At 46.7% G+C, this 18,453-nt stretch overlaps 1 protein-coding gene across 1 annotated transcript in view; it reads right to left on the bottom strand.

Moving 5' to 3' along the window:
* The window catches only part of QRFP (pyroglutamylated RFamide peptide), a 175,663-nt gene extending 157,761 nt beyond the window's left edge, over nucleotides 1-17,902 (bottom strand). Inside the window, exon 1 of the mRNA XM_086920595.1 lies at nucleotides 17,849-17,902. Within this exon, the coding sequence (XP_086776721.1) occupies nucleotides 17,849-17,851 (3 nt within the window). The 5' untranslated portion in view covers nucleotides 17,852-17,902. The remainder of the gene's footprint in view (nucleotides 1-17,848) is intronic.
* Nucleotides 17,903-18,453: the final 551 nt, after the last annotated feature.

Below are 18,453 nucleotides of genomic sequence, written 5' to 3'. Positions count from 1 at the left end.
AGATCAGGTTTTGGATACTCTATTACCAACCGACCCTAGATCAGGTTTTGGATACTCTGTCACCACCCCATCCTAGATCAGAATTTGGATTCTCTATTACCACCTGACACTAGATCAGGTTTTGGATACTCTATTACCACCCGATCCTAGATCAGGTTTAGCATACTCTATTTCCCCCCAACCCTAGATCAGGCTCAGGAGACTGTGTTACCACCCAAACTAGATCAGGTTGACTGATACTCTGTTTCCACCCAACCCTAGATCAGGTTTTAGATACTCTATTACCACCCAACCTTAGATCAGGTTTTGGATACTCTATTACCACCCGACCCTAGATTAGGTTGACGGATACTCTGTCACCACCCAACCCTAGATCAGGTTTTAGATACTCTGTTACCACCCAACACTAGATCAGGTTTTTGATACTCTGTTACCACCCAACCCTAGATCAGGTTTTGGATACTCTGTTACCACCCAACCCTAGATCAGGTTTTGGATACTCTGTTACCACCCAACCCTAGATCAGGTTTTAGATTCTCTGTTGCCACCCAACCCTAGATCATGCTCAGGATACTCTGTTACCACACAACCCTAGATCAGGTTTTAGATACTCTGTTACCACCCAACCTTAGATCAGATTTTGGATACTCTGTTACCACTCAACCCTAGATCAGGTTTTGAATACTCTGTTCCCAGCCAACCCTAGATCAGGTTTTGAATACTCTGTATCCAGCCAACCCTAAATCAGGTTTTGAATACTCCGTTTCCCCCCAACCCAAATCAGAATTTGGATACTCTATTACCACCCGACACTAGATCAGGTTTTGGATACTCTGTTACCACCCAATCCTAGATCAAGTTTTGGATACTCTGTTACCACCCAACCCTAGATCAGGTTGATGGACACTCTGTTACCACCCAACCCTAGATCAGGTTTTGGATACTCTATTACCACCCGACCCTAGATCAGGTTGACAGATACTCTGTTACCACCCAACCCTAGATCAGGCTCAGGATACTCTGTTACCACCCAACCCTAAATCAGGCTCAGGATACCTTTATTACCACCCAACCCTAGATCAGGTTTTAGATACTTTATTACCACCCAACACTAGATCAGGTTTTGGATACTCTATTACCACCCGACCCTAGATCAGGTTTTGGATACTCTGTTACCACCCAACCCTAGATCAGGTTTTGGATACTCTGTTACCACCCAACCCTAGATCAGGTTTTGGATACTCTAATACCACCCGACCCTAGATCAGGTTTTGGATACTCTGTTACCACCCAACCCTAGATCAGGTTTTGGATACTCTGTTACCACCCAACCCTAGATCAGGTTTTGGATACTCTAATACCACCCGACCCTAGATCAGGTTTTGGATACTCTGTTACCACCCAACCCTTGATTAGGTTTTTGGATACTCTATTACCACCAGTGGTCGAAGGGGGGGAAAAAAAGGAGGGGAACTGTGGGCGTAGACTCAGGGGGCGGGAATAAGCAGTGGATTGGATTAGTGGGCGGAGTCGGAGGTGAGGCTAGAAATAGCAAAACATACAAATTTTTAGTACGTTTGGCATTTCACTGACCAGTTACAGCTTATAACGCTATTTAATTCAAACAATGGATAAAAATGTTTTTTGAGGGTTAATATTTAAGTTGTTTAATGGAGCAAAAGTTACTAAACAACGTGAATTGTGTTGCTGTGAAGTGGAAGGCCGCGTGCAAAGGTTGACTGGTCACCTTTCTCACCGCTGCATTTGCATGTTACACTGGGATTAATGCGGCGAAAGCTTTCCAGAGACTAGTATTAGTATGTGTAAAAATGTCAAAATAATAAAGTAGTACTGCAGTCTTTTTTGCTGCATAATTCAGTCAACACTGCAACATAATGCTTGCTGTCCTCCATTGCTGCATAATTGCAGTGTCCCCAAAGCAGGCAGCACATGCTAAAAGTGCTTGTGTATGAAGCGGGGAGACTGCGACGTTTGTGAGCTTAGGGTCATATTTATGGGAATGGTGGCGCTGGGCAGCACAGCATGTTACTTTGCTGCACTGCCCTGTATCGCAGGGAAGGGGCGAGAATGCACGGTATGTATCCAATATGGTGAATTCCTGTCTTTTCCCCCTGCGCTGGTGCCATTTTGACAGCCTAGCGCCAAGGCAGGCACACTCGCCCCATGGCGCAAGGGTGCCTCCGTAGCATGCAGGATCGCTTTGGTGCAGGAACGGGCACCCTCCTGCACAAAAACAATCTTGGGAGGCTTTTTCCTCTTTCTGTGTGTGCTGCAGAATGAAGCACACTTTGAAAGAAGAAAAAACAAGGAGAAATATAGATATTTCTCCCAGTTATGCCTCCCCTGGGGCAGCGCAAGATTATGACGCATTCCCAGGATTACAAGTTCTTGTAAATCTGTGAATGCGTCAAAAACCGTGGGAGCTGCGTGGGAGACTTTTATTGTTGCAGGAAAACTACTGGGTTTACAAGGAACTCTGCAGTGATTTATGCATTTTTAAAAGTGAGTCATAATGCTGCACAGTTCTGCTGGTTTTGTTACTGGGGGCCGATGTTGCAGCATTGCTGCAAAACCAGCCCCCAGTTACAAAACCAGTCTCCCATGCAACACCTACCGCAACACCTCCCTTGCACACAGTAAGGCTATGCAGCAGTGTGTGCTGCGTTGCACTACTCCATTCTATGAAGTTGTTTAAAGACATGCAAAGTGGCTTCACGTGGCTTTTAAAACAGGACTTGGAGCTCTGCATTGTGCATGTACCACATAGCAAGGTACAAGCGTGACGCAAGACTCTTGAAAACATGCTCCTTTGTCTGGTGTGCATGCATATTCTGCATTGCAAATCCCTGGTGAGTACTACTGGAATAAGACCAATGGAGGCACCAATGGGTGAGGTGGACTGGCCCTAAGGGACTGTGACCTCAGTGACGAAGTCACTGCTGCTCTAGGGTGTGCTGCTTTGTGGGCCGGCCCACAAGACTGGAGGTGACCTTCAGTATGGATTGTGGTGGACAGGGCTTCAAGGTTAACCAACACTGGCCACCTGTAGGGTTCACCTCCTGGTGCTAAGTGACCAGGGCTTCTAAGGTCTAGTGGGGCCTTCTAAGGTCAATCATGGGAATGTGCTCCCTCAGGAGTGGTCTGATGGACTAGGCATGAAGGCTGAACCAGGATCCCCAGTTCCAAATTCTGTAGCTCTGGCCATAGTGCCACATCCTACCCCCACCAAACACCCTTCTGCCCCACTGAGTGAGGCTTACTGCAGAGCATCTGCACCCCTCGACTCTGTGGGGCTGTGCCCGGAAGGAGGCATGCACAGTGGGAGATGGGCAGCGTATAAGCATTGTGCCCTCACATGAAGCCTGTGCCGTAATGCTGAAACAGTTGCAAACTGTGGACGTAACACAGTTAATTTCATATCTTCACGTACCACTGAGTCACATGTAGCTTGTCTGTCTGTGACAAGACAACATAAGGCTGTTGCCGAGAGCACACCCACTAGGAGAGCATCAAATTACATTAAACGTTTCAAATGAGGTTACAATTCTGAAGGGGTGGTGGGCAGGTCGGCAGAATATAAAGGCACACGTACACACACGTGCACACACACACACACTCTCCCCACCACCCCATCCGCCCACGAACCCCCCAACACTCCCATGCGAGGCTGATCTTGAATATACCACATTAGTTGTATTGGGGAGTCTGTAATACACACGTATTTATGACACCACAATCTAATGAAACGTGCTATACAGTACGTTGCAAATATTATTTTGAGCTATGAAGCCCTTGGTAGCCTTTGATGATACATTTTCACTTGGTGATCTTGCAAAAATAGGATGATCAGCGTTGATGCTATTGGGTGCATACACGTCGCTCACCCCAGTGTAGACGTTAGAGAGGTACCACTGACTGGCCTGGCCCGTGCAAGTGATTGTAGGCACCCTCGACGTGACCCCATGATGGTCACTGCCGGACAACAAATATAGGTTGACTGTAAGATAATTAGGGTGTGTGAAAAAATAGAGCTTTGTAAAAGATACTCTTATTTTCTGCATTAATTATTATCTGGTCATTGCATACACCAGGCCCTGATTGCAGATCACATTGCAGCTTACAGCCCAATTCTGTTCAGAACATTAACAAACCCACGAAAGAGAATAAATAATGAGTGAAGGAAAGCCAGAGACTCCAGAGAAACACATTTGGATTAATAAGAAATAATGGTCTAAGGCAGCGGTTCGTAACCTTTTGACTTCTCTGGAACCCATATGCAGAACACACCGCTTATCACTATGTGCTCAGAAGAGCGACATTAAACACTCGCCTATGTTACAAAAATATGCAACCAAAGCAGCTCTGCCCAAGCCAAAATAGCAACTGAGTGCACGCAATTTACTACAGGAATTAATAAGTACCATTCAGATCACTTCAAAGTGGAATCCTATATCGTCATTCACCAATTACTGCATGTTCGCTGGGATCAGTGTCTTTCTCCTGTTCACCTACATTCACACCTCATTCATTGACAATATAATGCCAGGAGGGTGCTGAAGAAGAAACACATGCAGGAGAACACTGATCACGAGTTCATGTTCAGAGGAGATCTAGGACGTGAGCAGCCCAAGACATTTAAAACAAGCATTTGCAATGCAATAGGTCTCGCATTTACGCTAGTTTAAGCTATTGGCATTGTAAATGACAACGCCTTTTATTTATGTGTTAAAAACGAAAACAAAAATAAAAGACATTGTTATTTGCAATGTCAATAGCTCAAACTCATGTAAATGCGAGACCTATTGCATTGCAAATGCTTGTCTTCTTTCCCAGCTGGCGTCCAACACCAAAGTATCCTCCTGGGTCCTTCCAAGTCAGCAGCGATGGACCAGCGGCACCTTCCAGTCTTCCAGGACAATGAGGCTTCCGTCCTGCACCCCTCGAAATCGGGCCAACAATTCCTGATGTGACCATTGTATCGGTCACGCAGTGGGGGCAGGCAGGCAGCACCCTCACAAAACGAGGTGCGAATCACGGGCTCACGGCAGCAGCAGGGCCATTCGAGATAGCCGTTTTTGCGCTATGCTACACTGATGGCCCTTTCAGTGTCACTTTGCAGGTCCATAGGCTAGACACAGAGGGGAAGGGGAGGAGATGGGGCGCACTACAGAGGCCTTCCTCGATGTGCAGGTTACACCACACAAGTAGAAAAATAAAGTTCACTGTATGCTTTTTTAAAAACAAGAAGTAGGGGAATGGACTAGCATAATTTTTAAAAGTAGGGGCATGCAGTGCCCTTCCGTTCCCACCCACTGGTAACACTGATTACCACCCAACCCTAGATCAGGTTTCGGATTCTCTGTTACCACCCAACCCTAGATCAGGTTTTGGATACTCTGTTCCCAGCCAATCCCAGATTAGGTTTTGGATTCTCTGTTACCACCCGACCCTAGATCAGGTTTTGGATACTCTGTTCCCAGCCAATCCCAGATCAGGTTTTGGATTCTCTGTTACCAGCCGACCCTAGATCAGGTTTTGGATACTCTGTTCCCAGCCAATCCCAGATAAGGTTTTGGATACTCTGTTACTACCCAACCCTAGATCACGTTTTGGATACTTTGTTACCACCCAACCCTAGATCAGGTTTTTTATACTCTGTTACCACCCAACCGTAGATCAGGTTTTGGATACTCTGTTACCACCCAACCCTAGATCAGGTTTTGGATTCTCTGTTACCACCCAACCCTAGATCAGGTTTTGGATACTCTGTTCCCAGCCAATCCCAGATCAGGTTTTGGATTCTCTGTTACCACCCGACCCTAGATCAGGTTTTGGATACTCTGTTCCCAGCCAATCCCAGATCAGGTTTTGGATACTCTGTCACCACCCAACCCTAGATCAGGTTTTAGATACTCTGTTACCACCCAACCCTAGATCAGGTTTTGGATACTCTGTTACCACCCGACCCTAGATCAGGTTTTGGATACTCTGTTACCACCCGACCCTAGATCAGGTTTTGGATACTCTGTTACCACCCGACCCTAGATCAGGTTTTGGATACTCTGTTACCACCCAACCATAGATCAGGTTTTGGATACTCTGTTCCCAGCCAACCCTAGATCAGGTTGATGTCGGCCCATAGCCTCTGGTTCTGGAGTCTGACTAGGCCGCCCAGACCATTGTCATCTTTTGTGGAGGCTTTGGGGTATCTGCCCTAAAAGATCTCCTGCACGGAAGCAGTGTTGCTATCAAAGCGCCTTTCCTGCGGCACTGGAAACCATGACCATGCGCCTTAATAATAGCCTGCTTTCTATAGCGCTTCATGCCACCTTCTGCTATATTTAGGTGCTGTTAATATCAGGTGTTACGAACACTCAATGTACTCAGTCAACAGCCTGGGAAGGATGAAGGCTACGGCGACCTTGCTTGGATTTGAACTGCAAATCATCTTGTTTCAGGACAAATGTAAGCCACCTGAGCCATCCGACTAACTTACTGACGCCCAGATGTGCAGAAACATCTGCTATAGCGTGCTCCCTTTCAGGGTCTGTGTGAACAGTCTGGAATAGTCGCCCAAAAGAGATCAGACTCAGCCCATCATTCTCTCCCCCCAAACAAACCGAAGGGAAACCTGGGACTGGCTTTAGTACTTGAACAGTGCAAGCACAGTATGAGAACTTAGAAAGCAAAGAGAGCCTTTTGCTGAACCAGAAAGAGGGAAATGTGATCTCTGGTGCAAGAGAACACAGTGTAGGTCCCAGGGAGGGGAGTGAAAACAGCAGACCCAGAGACAGTGGTAAACTATCCTCCGATCCACAAACGGGCGCCATTTTAAAAGAAGCAAAGAACATACCTTCCCTTCTCTTCGGTGAGGAGAAACTAGTTCTGAGGCAAGAGTTGTCCCGGTCCACTGAAGAAAAGCAATGGCAGATGAGTCCTGAACGAAGGTTCTGGAAGGAAACCGAATCCGGCTTAGATCGGCCTGCCCACGAGGCGCAGCTCTCCAAGTGCGAGGCGCGAACCCTCAGTTTAAAAGAAACAGGACTCGGGTGCTAGAGGCACCATGAGGGCGGCACGTGGCGGGACTGTACATTTTTCTTGCAGGTGCACCAGACTCATTCTCGAATAGATACAATTCCTTATATCCAGTCGTCGATTCGCCAATGAGGGCAGCCCCCGGAGCAGCCGTGGGAACCATGGCTGCCTCGACGTGCGCCCATTGGGTCTCAGTGCTTAATATGCAAAACAAATAAGTGCCCGGGCTGTAGTCCGGAGGCCACAGCTAGCACCATACATCACCCGTCAGGGCTGCCAATGATAGTACCAACACAACTACTGACCATCACACTCCTACAAGTGAGACAATTCAGACTATTTCAGGCCCCCAAAACTATAAGAATGATTTAGACTGCAGTTTTAATGTATATTAACTAATAATCAACTGTTGTTGTGCTCATATCTAAATTAGCCAGACAGACCACCTTGTGGCAGTCTGTCTCAAGCACTGGTGTTGACAATTAAGTGTTGATGCCAAGCACCGGAACCCACCGGTTCAAATTAACCACTGGGCTCATTTGACACTTGCACACTGCAGGTGCAGGAACAGCAGTTGGGGGGCGGGTGAGATGTGGCCAGCAAGACTGGACTGTCTGGGGCCACAGGTGATTATTCAACAAATAGTAGACTAGAGGGCACTGCAGCTACCTGGGACCTGCTCAGAGCTGCAATTAAAGCTAGTCTCACTGCCATGGCCACAGCTGCCAAATGGGAGAGCAGATGTGACATAACGGCCAGCACAGCTGACTTTGGAGCTGCGGATCCTGTTTTGAGTCTCGGCGTCGGCTCAACATCCTGTGATTCTGGGCAAATCACTTCATCTCCCAGAGCCTTGGAACAGCACCCAGAGACACTGACGGTTAATTTGCTGCGCAAGATAAAATTCGAGAGTTAATATTATTTAACTAGAAAATGAACTCAAAATAACCGAAGAGAGACCTAAAAACGGTCACTAACGCAGACTTGAAGACACTCACCACTATAAGAGGGATGTCTCGGCCCGATGTTTAAAAAAAAGCACAAAGAGCTCTTCTAGCATTCAAAAGCAAGTGTTATCAAACAAAGAGAAGGCTTGTTGGTTGCTGGTGGTGGGGAGGCGACATTGCATGTGATGCCAAAGGGAACATTGTTACATTATAGTGTTTGCGCTGCCTGCAGAAGAGCAGACTCGAGAGGGGATTGGACACCCTCCTCGGAGAGATTAACATCTCCCAAGCTGTCTCTAGAGCAGATTTAAGAATTAGAAACGCCAAGATTAAGATAGGAGTAAAAAGCCTGGAATCAGTCATGGCTCGGTCCAGACGGCTTCAGTGGGGACCTTTATAAGATGTACACATCAAGGAAGCACTTCAGTCCTTCCGTGACGCAGGCAGAGTGACACCGACATTGATGCTACGACCGTAGATGTACCTACGGACCCGTCTGAATGTGCGGCCTGCGGGCAGGTCATGTTACTGAACCCGGGCAACAGGATTTTTATTGATTTATTTTATTTATAAAGTTTTATATAGCGCGAACATGATCCCGAGGGATATCAACGGGCTTCACAATTAGGGAGGGAAGATGATCAGGGATGCACAAGCGTCAAATACATAACAAACAAAACAATTACAAAGGGTGCATCAAAGAACATTAGAAAGCTAAAAATAGCGAGTCTGGGAGGGGAAGAAAAGATTAATTAAGGAAATATTGCAAAACAATTTAAGACATAAAGGTGTAAGTCGTCCAGTATCTTACAGCAGATGATCCAAACCAATTTAGGTAAGAACTTGTTCATAAGGAATCTTTTTACTTCCAATTTCGTGGAGGTGATTCTGCGTACTTCAGGAGGGAGACGGTCCCAGATCCCCAGGGCAGAGCCGGAGAAAGCTCTTTGACGAGTTCTCTTTTTGCAAAAGATCTGTGGTTTCAGGAGGAAGGAGTTAGCACTTCTTGAGGGTCTACCACCTCCAGATAGTTCTAACTTTTGGACTAGATACCTGGAGGTTTTGAAATGGAGAGCTTTGTGGGACAGGCAGGCAATCTTTAGCTGTATTCTAGCTTCAAGAGGCAGCCAATGTAGAGATTTTAAGACTGGGGAAATGTGCTCATTTCCTTTTGTGGATGGACATGGAAACCATGTCAAGGAAGCTGGCTGCCTCCTTCCCTCACTGATGCCAGAGGACCAGTCATGCTCTGTAAGTGGCACTGTCCACTGGTATTATAGGAAGACTGGCCCACCGTGGGGATGAAGCCGAATGCAAGACTCTAAAAGCACTATTGTTGGCTTCCGATGCAGAAAAAGCTGCCAGTGGGGTGGACTGATCCACCAGGCGCAAAAGCCACGGTCTTGGAAGTCAGTTTATGCATTGGTAACGCCTGGCTATTAGCAGGGCCTCTGGAATTATGTGAATCTTTGCTGTGGTGGTTTCCACATATTTATGGTTTGCTGCATTGCCACATAATTCATCATCTGCAGATTATAACAACATAAAAAAAAGTTCTAGGTCAAAAGGATCAAACGTTACTACAAACGTGACAACACGTGTCACTGCACCTTGGGAAGGCCTTCACATAAGATGACTGTCCATCTTTCTGTTGCTTATTGCTGTATTTGGATGACAGACTGGTACTAATGAGGTGAAACCTCTCATGGGATAGTGTTAACATGTCTAACTAGCATTGGCAAAGTCAACAGGCTTCGCCCATGGGCGAGCTATTACCTTTTGCAATAGGGCGGTGAGAGCTAACGGGGTGGGAGGGGAAGGGGAGAACAAACAGAGATGAGGTGGGAGAAGAAACAAGTATCAGAAAAAGGTTACCCTTGGAAACTATTATCGCAAATCAATCATAGAACCTCACTAAGCCGCCTGCCAGGCACATAAGACTCACTCACACTTGCTCATACAGTGAACCAGAAAAACAAATCAGTGCAAAATAAAAAATATATATATATTTAAGTTGCTTGCAATTTATTAGAAAAATTATACCAATAGCAACTATACAGTTTAAAAATACATTATACAATACAGCAAATCAGGTTAAAAACTGTTTTCATACATCTTTAAAAAAGTGGGACAAAAAAACAGCAAGAAAAATAATTCCAAATCAGAGAACACCACGGTAATTAGACTTGTGGATAAACAATTTATATGCACAAAGCTTTAGGCGAGACAGATTCTTACTAGATAATCCAAAAGCTATTGTTTCCATATGTCATATATCCGTAATGATTCCCAGAGGGTTAAAGCATTGACGCGTTTCGGTGGGTCCACTGGGGATAACTGCCCACCTTCATCAGAAAATAGCAATATCTTCCCACTTCCTATAACAAATTCTAATAAAAACAACATACATGTTAAGATTTGGACTGACTTGGTTAAATGGCTCACATAAATAAAACACAGGGCAGACTGACTCATCAAAATGACTAGAGCTCTTAAACACAGAAGAGTGTTTTAGGAATTGCATTTAGTGCAGTAGATTATTTAGAGAGATTGCCTATTGATTTCTGCTCCCTGCTTCCTTCTGTTCCAGCCGGTAGTGGCGACAGTTTACCTTTTCCATATGAAATTGTTTCTATTCAAAGAATATCCGATGTTTGTATGAGGTAACTTCACCCCTCTTTTGTGCTTAACCCCTTCCATGCTCATAATGGGATTCATAGATCATCAGCATAGAGGATGAATTACTGTAGCATTGATTGTGTTAAGAGCTCTAGTCATTTTGATGAGTTTAGCATTTAAGTCTCGTGCAGAATTCGAAGTGGTGGGTGTCTGGTACTAAGTATATGTTAAAATCAATACTAGTACCTTGGTATTTCCTTTGCAATAGGAGACGGAGACCAGTCCCAATAAAGAGGAAATATTTTTCAGCATGATACAGATAGTAGTTACACTGGGTGGTTGAATGGTATGATGAATGGTAGCCAAAGGAGTGTTTACTAGAAGATATGTCAGTCTGCCCTGTGTTTTATTTATGTGAGCCATTTAACCAAGTCAGTCCAAATCTTAACATGTATGTTGTTTTTATTAGAATTTGTTATAGGAAGTGGGAAGATCTTGCTATTTCCTGATGAAGGTGGGCAGTTATCCCCAGTGGACCCACGAAACGCGTCGATGCTTTAACCCTCTGGGAATCATTACGGATATATGACATATGCAAACAATAGCTTTTGGATTATCTAGCAAGAATCTGTCTCGCCTAAAGCTTTGTGCATATAAATTGTTTATCCACAAGTCTAATTACCGTGGTGTTCCCTGATTTGGAATATTTTTTTTATTTTGCACTGATTTGTTTTTCTGGTTCACAGTATGAGCAAATGTGAGTGAGTCTTATGTGCCTGGCAGGCCGCTTAGTGAGGTTGTATGATTGATTTGCGATAATAGTTTCCAAGGGGAACCTTTTTCTGACATTGGTCTTTCGATAGCCTGCCCCTGTGGTTTCATTGGGTCCCTCTCTCTTTCTCTCAAAAGGGAGAAGAAACAAGGACAGGATGAGATGGAGCAGGCAAGGGATGGGGATAAGTTAAAAAAAAGAAGGGGTGGGTGGGAGAAAGATAAGAAACAGGGCTGGGAGGGCTGTTGGGAGGGAGATTAGAATCAGGGATTGGCCAAGAAACAAGGAGGGGGTGGTGATACATTAAAAACAACAGATCTGCTGGTGGACTGCTATAACCGCATCGCTGCGGCGGCTTTTCCCGCTGTGTGCGGCAAAATCAGAGAGCCGTTTTACATGACGAGCTCAGCTCGTCATCAGCACACGACTACTGTGGCTGATGACGAGCTGAGCTCATCATCAGCAGCGAAGAGGTTAAACACTGATGCTAGAAATAAAATACACGTGGTTGTTCCCGCTGAGGCAAGTCTTCAATATGTACAATATACTCCTTGATGGGGCGGTGCCTGCACAGATCTGCCGGTGCCCTTGTGAACCAGACCTGAGTAATCTGAGATCTGTTTGTGTCCTTGTGAACCAGGCAGTGGATCACTGAGATCTGCCAGTGCTCTTGTCCACCAGACGGTGGTAACCTGAGATCTGCCGGTGCCCTTGTGCACCAGACGATGGTAACCTGAGATTTGCCAGTGGCCTTACGTACCAAATGGTGGTCCACTGAGATCTGCTGGTGATCCTGTGCACCAGACTTTGGTACACTGAGATCTGCCAGTGCCCTTGTGCAACAGACAGTGTTAACCTGAGATCTACTGATGCTCTGGTGAACCAGATGGTGGTAACCTGAGATCTACCAGTGCCCTTGTGAACCTAATAGTGGTACACTGCGATCTGCTGGTGCCCTTGTGCACCAGACGGTGGTATGCTGAGATCTACCAGTGCCCTTGTGCATCAGACAGTGGTACACTGAGATTTTATGGTGCCCTTGTGCATCAGACGGTGGTACACTGAGCTCCGCTGGTGCCCTTGTGTACTGAGCACTGGTACACTGAGATCTTCTGGTGCCCTTGTACACCTGATGGTGGTACACTAAGGTCTGCTGGTGCACTTGTGCACCAGACCGTGGTACACTGTGATCTGCCAGTGCACTGGTGCACCTGATAATGGTACAATGTGATCTGCTGGAGCCCTTGTGCACTGCCAAGGCCCTTGTGCACCAGACAGTGGTACACTGATCTGCTGGTGCCCTTGTGCACCTGGTCGTGGTACACTGAGATCTGCCGGTGCCCTTGTGCACCTCATGGGGGTACAATGTGATCTGCTGGTGCCCTTGTGCACTAGACAATGTTACACTGAGATCAGCTGGTGCCCTTTTGCACCAGACGGTGGTACAATGTGATCTGCTGGTGCTCTTGTGCACCAGACCATGGTACAATGTGCTCTGCTGGTGCCCTTGTGCTCCAGACTGTGGTACAATGTGATCTGCTGGTGCCCTTGTGCACCAGACAGTGGTACAATGTGATCTGCTGGTGCCCTTGTGCACCAGACGGTGGCACACTGAGATCTGCTGGTGCCCTTGTGTTTCAGACTGTGATACACTGAGATTTGCCGGTGCACTTGTGCACCTGGTGGTGGTACAGTAAGATCTACCAGTTCCCTCGCGCATCATACGGTGGTACACTGAGATCTGATGGGGCTCTTTTGGACCTGATGATGGTACACTGAGATTTGCCGGTGCCCTTGTGTATCAGACTGTGGTCCACTGAGATCTGTGGTGAGCTCGTGCACCAGACGATGGTACACTGAGATCTGCTGGTGATCTTGTGTTGCAGGTGGGACATGCCCCGATTTGCCAGTGCCCTCCTGGTGCAGCAGCAGCCAGGTTTGGATGAGCTGTGCTGGACTCGCTGTCCCGGGTGCAAGTCATAAGGCCCTCACAGGGGTCCGACTGCACAGGGATTAAACCGGAATTATACTCTTTTAATAGTGAACATGGGCCTCTGCCATCCATTGGACAGAGCAGGAGTGGGTGTGGACGGACAAACATATGAAGATTAAGGAAGACTGCAAAGGTTGACACATCAGATAAAAAGACAGTGGAGCTAACCGGTGGTAAGCAATGGGAGGTCTTTTAGTCCACTGATACAAAACAAAATGTCTCAAAGAGACAGCGCATTCGCCGTCCCGGCGAGACCTAAAAATGACACAACAATGAGGCAATATATTCACAAAATGTGCTGCACTATGTTGCAAAATGTGTCTATCCTTGCTGCATCATTGAGTAAACCCTACAGCATAGGTTGGTCCTCCATGGCCGCATGGTTCCAGAGAACCTGGGTGCCATGCGTCTGAAGGAGGAGTGATGAGAGGATGGATCCATCTCAGACCCTTTGCATTCATGGAGGAACAAGACAAGGATGCCCTCTCTCTTATGAATGGTCATGGAGATGTGGTCAACCAAAGACAAGACAGGTGTATCCTGTGGTGGGACGTCCTGTCATTTCTTTGGTAAAACATCATTGTTTGCTGATGACGGCGTGCTCCTGCAACTGCATCGGAGAGGTCTTTGCCGACTCTGGCTTGGGTTTATCAGACTAGGGCGGGGCATCAGGGTATAGAATATATGAGCATAAATCAGAACTTTCACTCATGAGCTCTGCAGGACATGAACTGCAAGAACTGGGGGGCGGGACCCACGTAAGACTGGTGAGAGAGGGACGAGGTACCTGGGAGTGCAACTGACATTCTCGCTATCTGGCTGATACTGGGCGTCCACCACCACTGTGGACAGAAACAGGGCTTTAAGTGTGCCGGGTCACACCGCTGCTGAGCACTGGCAGTGTTTTTTTAAAGGGGGCCTTGAAACGGGTCCCTATGGGGCTCTGTATTGTGCCCTGGCACAGGCGGTCCGTTTTTTTCGGACTACAGTGACAGCAGGCACGTCGATGTGCGCTGCTTACACTGCTGACTTCTCACTAGTGGAGAGGTTACAGCATGGCGTCATGCCAGGTGAGTGTTGTAGGGGAAGAGAAATCCTTTAAAGAGGGTCATTTTCTCTTTGGATTTCCCTTCTCTTTTTGAAACTCAGAAGCAGCAACATTGTCTTGGTGTCACCAGGGCTTTAATTGGAACCCTTTTCAATATTATATACAAGCCACAGTTGCTGCTTGTTTATCTTATGCAACTAACAACCATTGACAAAGCCAAAAGTCCTGAATTGTTGTAGGTATGATGTTACTTGTTATATCATATATTTGGATGCAGTGACAGAAATATCAAAATACAAGTCGGGCCACACACTATGCTAAGCACAGATTTTTAGCTTATGTGTTTTTAAGCCACGCCCAGGATTCCAATGGCCACGCCCCTTTGAGAGACCTTCCAGTTTTTTCCTCCTACTTAAAGCCCTAGACAGAAATGGTAGCAGACCTACTGAAATGGTGATGTTTGTGTATATCGTGGGTGGGCCTAATAACCCCCAAAAATGCACCTTAACACCAAGACTGCAGTATGAACCAGCCCAAGGTAAACAACCGAAATAAATATTTGATCATTTTGTGTATCAGTGCAGGACATCCAACGTTTCAAGGAAAACGTTGATGCCTCCAAAGGCGAGGGGCAGGCTAGGGGAGCATAGGGTTCCCATATGTAAGTATCTACTACAGGGAGACCCAACAGAGAGTAATAGGGGAATGGTTGAAACGAAATCTGACAAACACTGGGTCCCCGGTAAACACGGACCATTGAATATATATGACTGCCAAGTACCTGGCACCCTGATGGACATCGAGACACGGTAGCAGTGAGATCCAACGTTACGCCACTAACACTTTAGACACCGCAGGCTGTACATCAGCCCGAGGACACACCATGCACCAAGACTGGAGATCTGACGAGCGCACAGTGATAGTGGATATGGCTCAGAAATGGGAACATCACATGACTTCTTGGCTGTGAGCACACATGTGGGCTCCCTGAACAAGGGAGGTTTACATATCAACAAGTCCATACTAGAGTCCTCCCAGCGACCCTTGATGAAGCAGCTTCATCACCATCAAAGCCAGGGGAAATCTGAACCTCATGCCAAGGTACCAAGGGTAGGAGACCAACCCTTCAAAAGCCTCTACATACAAGGATCCTGGAAATACATGAAAAATGGAGCACAGGTACAAAAGAAGAGATGAGTCGGGAAAGGTGGGAGAGCTTGTGCGGGACATATGTAGACAGAGCTTGCCGGTTCAACATAGGGAATCCACCCTGGAGGTTATAATTGGATGGGACAAATGCGAACACGGATAAGGTGAGGAACGGCCTTTCCCCTAACAACATACAATTGTTAGTTGGACATTACCAGGGGACTTGAGCGAGCCCGTCCATATCTGACGAGGAGTTTTGCATATGAGAAAGAGCTGGGATACCACACAATATAGGATGCCCACCATTTGGGGGGTTTGAATACAGTAATCTCCCGTAAATAGTGGCCCCTTTAAAACCTTAAGGAAAGCCTGGAGATTGATACTCCAGGGATACAGAGCGCACCGTAGACAAGAGGTTCTTTTAAAAGCCCCTGGATACAGGGGATTGTGCGCTCTGAGGTGTACTAAAAGGCATACAGCATCATTGTGGATAGTAGAAACAGTCAATATCATATGAGATTGGAATGGGGCGGAAATATCCATATAAGTACTCCTGAAAAAGGTGGTTAGTATTAGTTATTTTCTCCGAAACACGTTGCACTGGTAGCCCTTATATGTTATAGATTTAATTCATGAACACACTAGTGACAAAAAAGTAGATGTGTTTTTTTGGAAAGACTAATTTTATTTGAAAACATCTCTCTGTTTTACATATTTGTATATGTAGTTGTCACGTCTATATGTTTTTGTGTATATGGTATTTTAATGGTATTGGCATTATAAGATAAAAGTCAGATACATGTTCCTAATTTGCTGTGTACTCTATTCCATTGTGTTTTAAGTCTGCGTTTATAGATTGTGTATGGAGCATTTGCTTGAGGTTTTACATTTTGCCATGGGAATCTTTAGGTTTTTGGTATAAATGTTTGGTTCCCAGCATCGGACAATCACCATAAAGTGTTCCCTGGAACATCAGGCAGATGCTGGAGGGGAGTGTGGTGAGGTGGGCACCCCAATACTCATAAGACAGACATGTCCCCTAATAAAAGTTTACTGGAAGGAAGGACTGCAGCAGTCACGGTAACAGTAGGATTCACAGTACCTGCCCCTCCAGCCGCCACAATATTAGGCCTCGGTCCCAACAGACTGAGAAAAAATCCCCAGGGGCATTGGAAGTTCAAAGTCTCTTCTAAGCGCTACATAATGCAATTACAATTAAAATATGTCCATTGCTAGTCATGGCTAAACTGACTCTCAAAGACAATGGAAGCAAAACACAAGTCCAACAGGTAGTGCGGAGTATTTGGGAGACAATGGCGGTGGAAATTTAACGCTGACACTCTGTGTTGATGGAAAAGTAAACCGCGTATTTACAAAAAAAGGGTCCAGTATTGAGGCCAGTGTCCTCATGACATCATACTTTTCTGAGTCTGAGACCCCTCCGCCCCCAAATGAGAGTGCTGGAGGGAGGGATGTAAAGATCCTGCCAGCGTCAGATATTGACCATCCTGTATATAATCAATATTTAAGTAGAACACTGGGAAATAGGCGCAGTCACCTCATGCAGATGGTGCAGAATTCCAAATACTGGGAGCCGCCCTAGTAATGCCAAAGCCAGAATCTGCACCCGCTGTTCCTCAGGCCATCTGAGTCCTGTCCATGTGAGTGCCACGTTGTCTTCCCAGCCCCCGCCCACTGCCAGGCCACTGTGTCCTGTTGTAAAATGTGCCTCCCACCCCCCCATTGGGAGGGCTTATTATTAACTTATTCAGTTTCATTATGTTAACACTTTACAAACATTGACCCCCACCTCCAAAATACCTTGTTTTGTGTAGTCGACTCGAGGTTTTCTGATACAGGTAATGTTGGCTGTAGCCATATTATAAGAGGGAGTGAGGGCTTGTGGGCAATGAACATTCCACCGACGCTTTTAGGCACTCCAGCTCACGTGCAAACTGATCCTCATGGTTAACTCAATATAACACGCAGTGCTCAACATTTTAAATATACTTTTTTTTAGAATATTTACAGTTAGGAAAACCCAGGATGAGGGAGCTACTAATTTAAGGAAATACTTGCAACCTACCTAGGGTCACACGGTGAATATAAGTTGGGACGGCAATAGACCTGTCGCCGTGCCTTCTAGGCGCTTCCCTAGTTCCGGACACTTACATTTCCCCTTTAGTCTGGGAACGGCTAGGCCTGTTTTCCTATTCCTGTTCCGCATGGCATATTTTCCCCTGGCGCATAATTCATTTACTTACCATGGCTGGTGCGATGGGGTGGAGGTTGCGTCACTCCAGGGACCTGGGACCGTCTCGTCAGCTCTCTGAAGGTGTTGGCAGCCCCCGCGCGCCCTTTATATAGCCCGAACCCCTAATCGCCTGCGCAGGGCGCTCAAGTGCCTCCTCTGATCGCCACACATTCCAGATGCCGGGATCCCTTTTCGGCGCGCACAGCAACGGTGGCAGCCGGACGTGCCTTGATTGGGCCTGCCCTGAAGTGCAGCAATTAAAGGGGCGAGGGTCCCTGCACGAGCCGGGGGACGTGAATGAACGTGAGTGGACGCAGCTCGTTAGCCTTCTGGGGCGAAAGACCCGGGAAATGGGAAAGAATAACCCATAGTTGTGAAAAGTGGTCAGCCAGATTAGTAATTGGGGACACAGGGGCAGAGTGCTGCGTGGACAGAGTGTACTGTCCAGGGCGATTAATGGGGTCCTCGTACAGCGCAGGCCCCTGCAGCCCCCGCAGCCCGGGAGGGCACACATCAGATGGGTCCTCACTCACGTTAGGCCGGTGAATATCTGTAATACATGAGAGTTTCAGGTGCCCTCACCAAATTCAGCGGTTGTGGGGATGGTGTGTGGCG

Source organism: Lissotriton vulgaris, chromosome 5 (assembly GCF_964263255.1).
Source record: "Lissotriton vulgaris chromosome 5, aLisVul1.2, whole genome shotgun sequence".
Lineage (NCBI taxonomy): Eukaryota > Metazoa > Chordata > Amphibia > Caudata > Salamandridae > Lissotriton > Lissotriton vulgaris.
The sequence above is the reverse complement of the archived record's forward strand: the minus strand, read 5'-3'. Positions and strand labels throughout refer to the sequence as shown.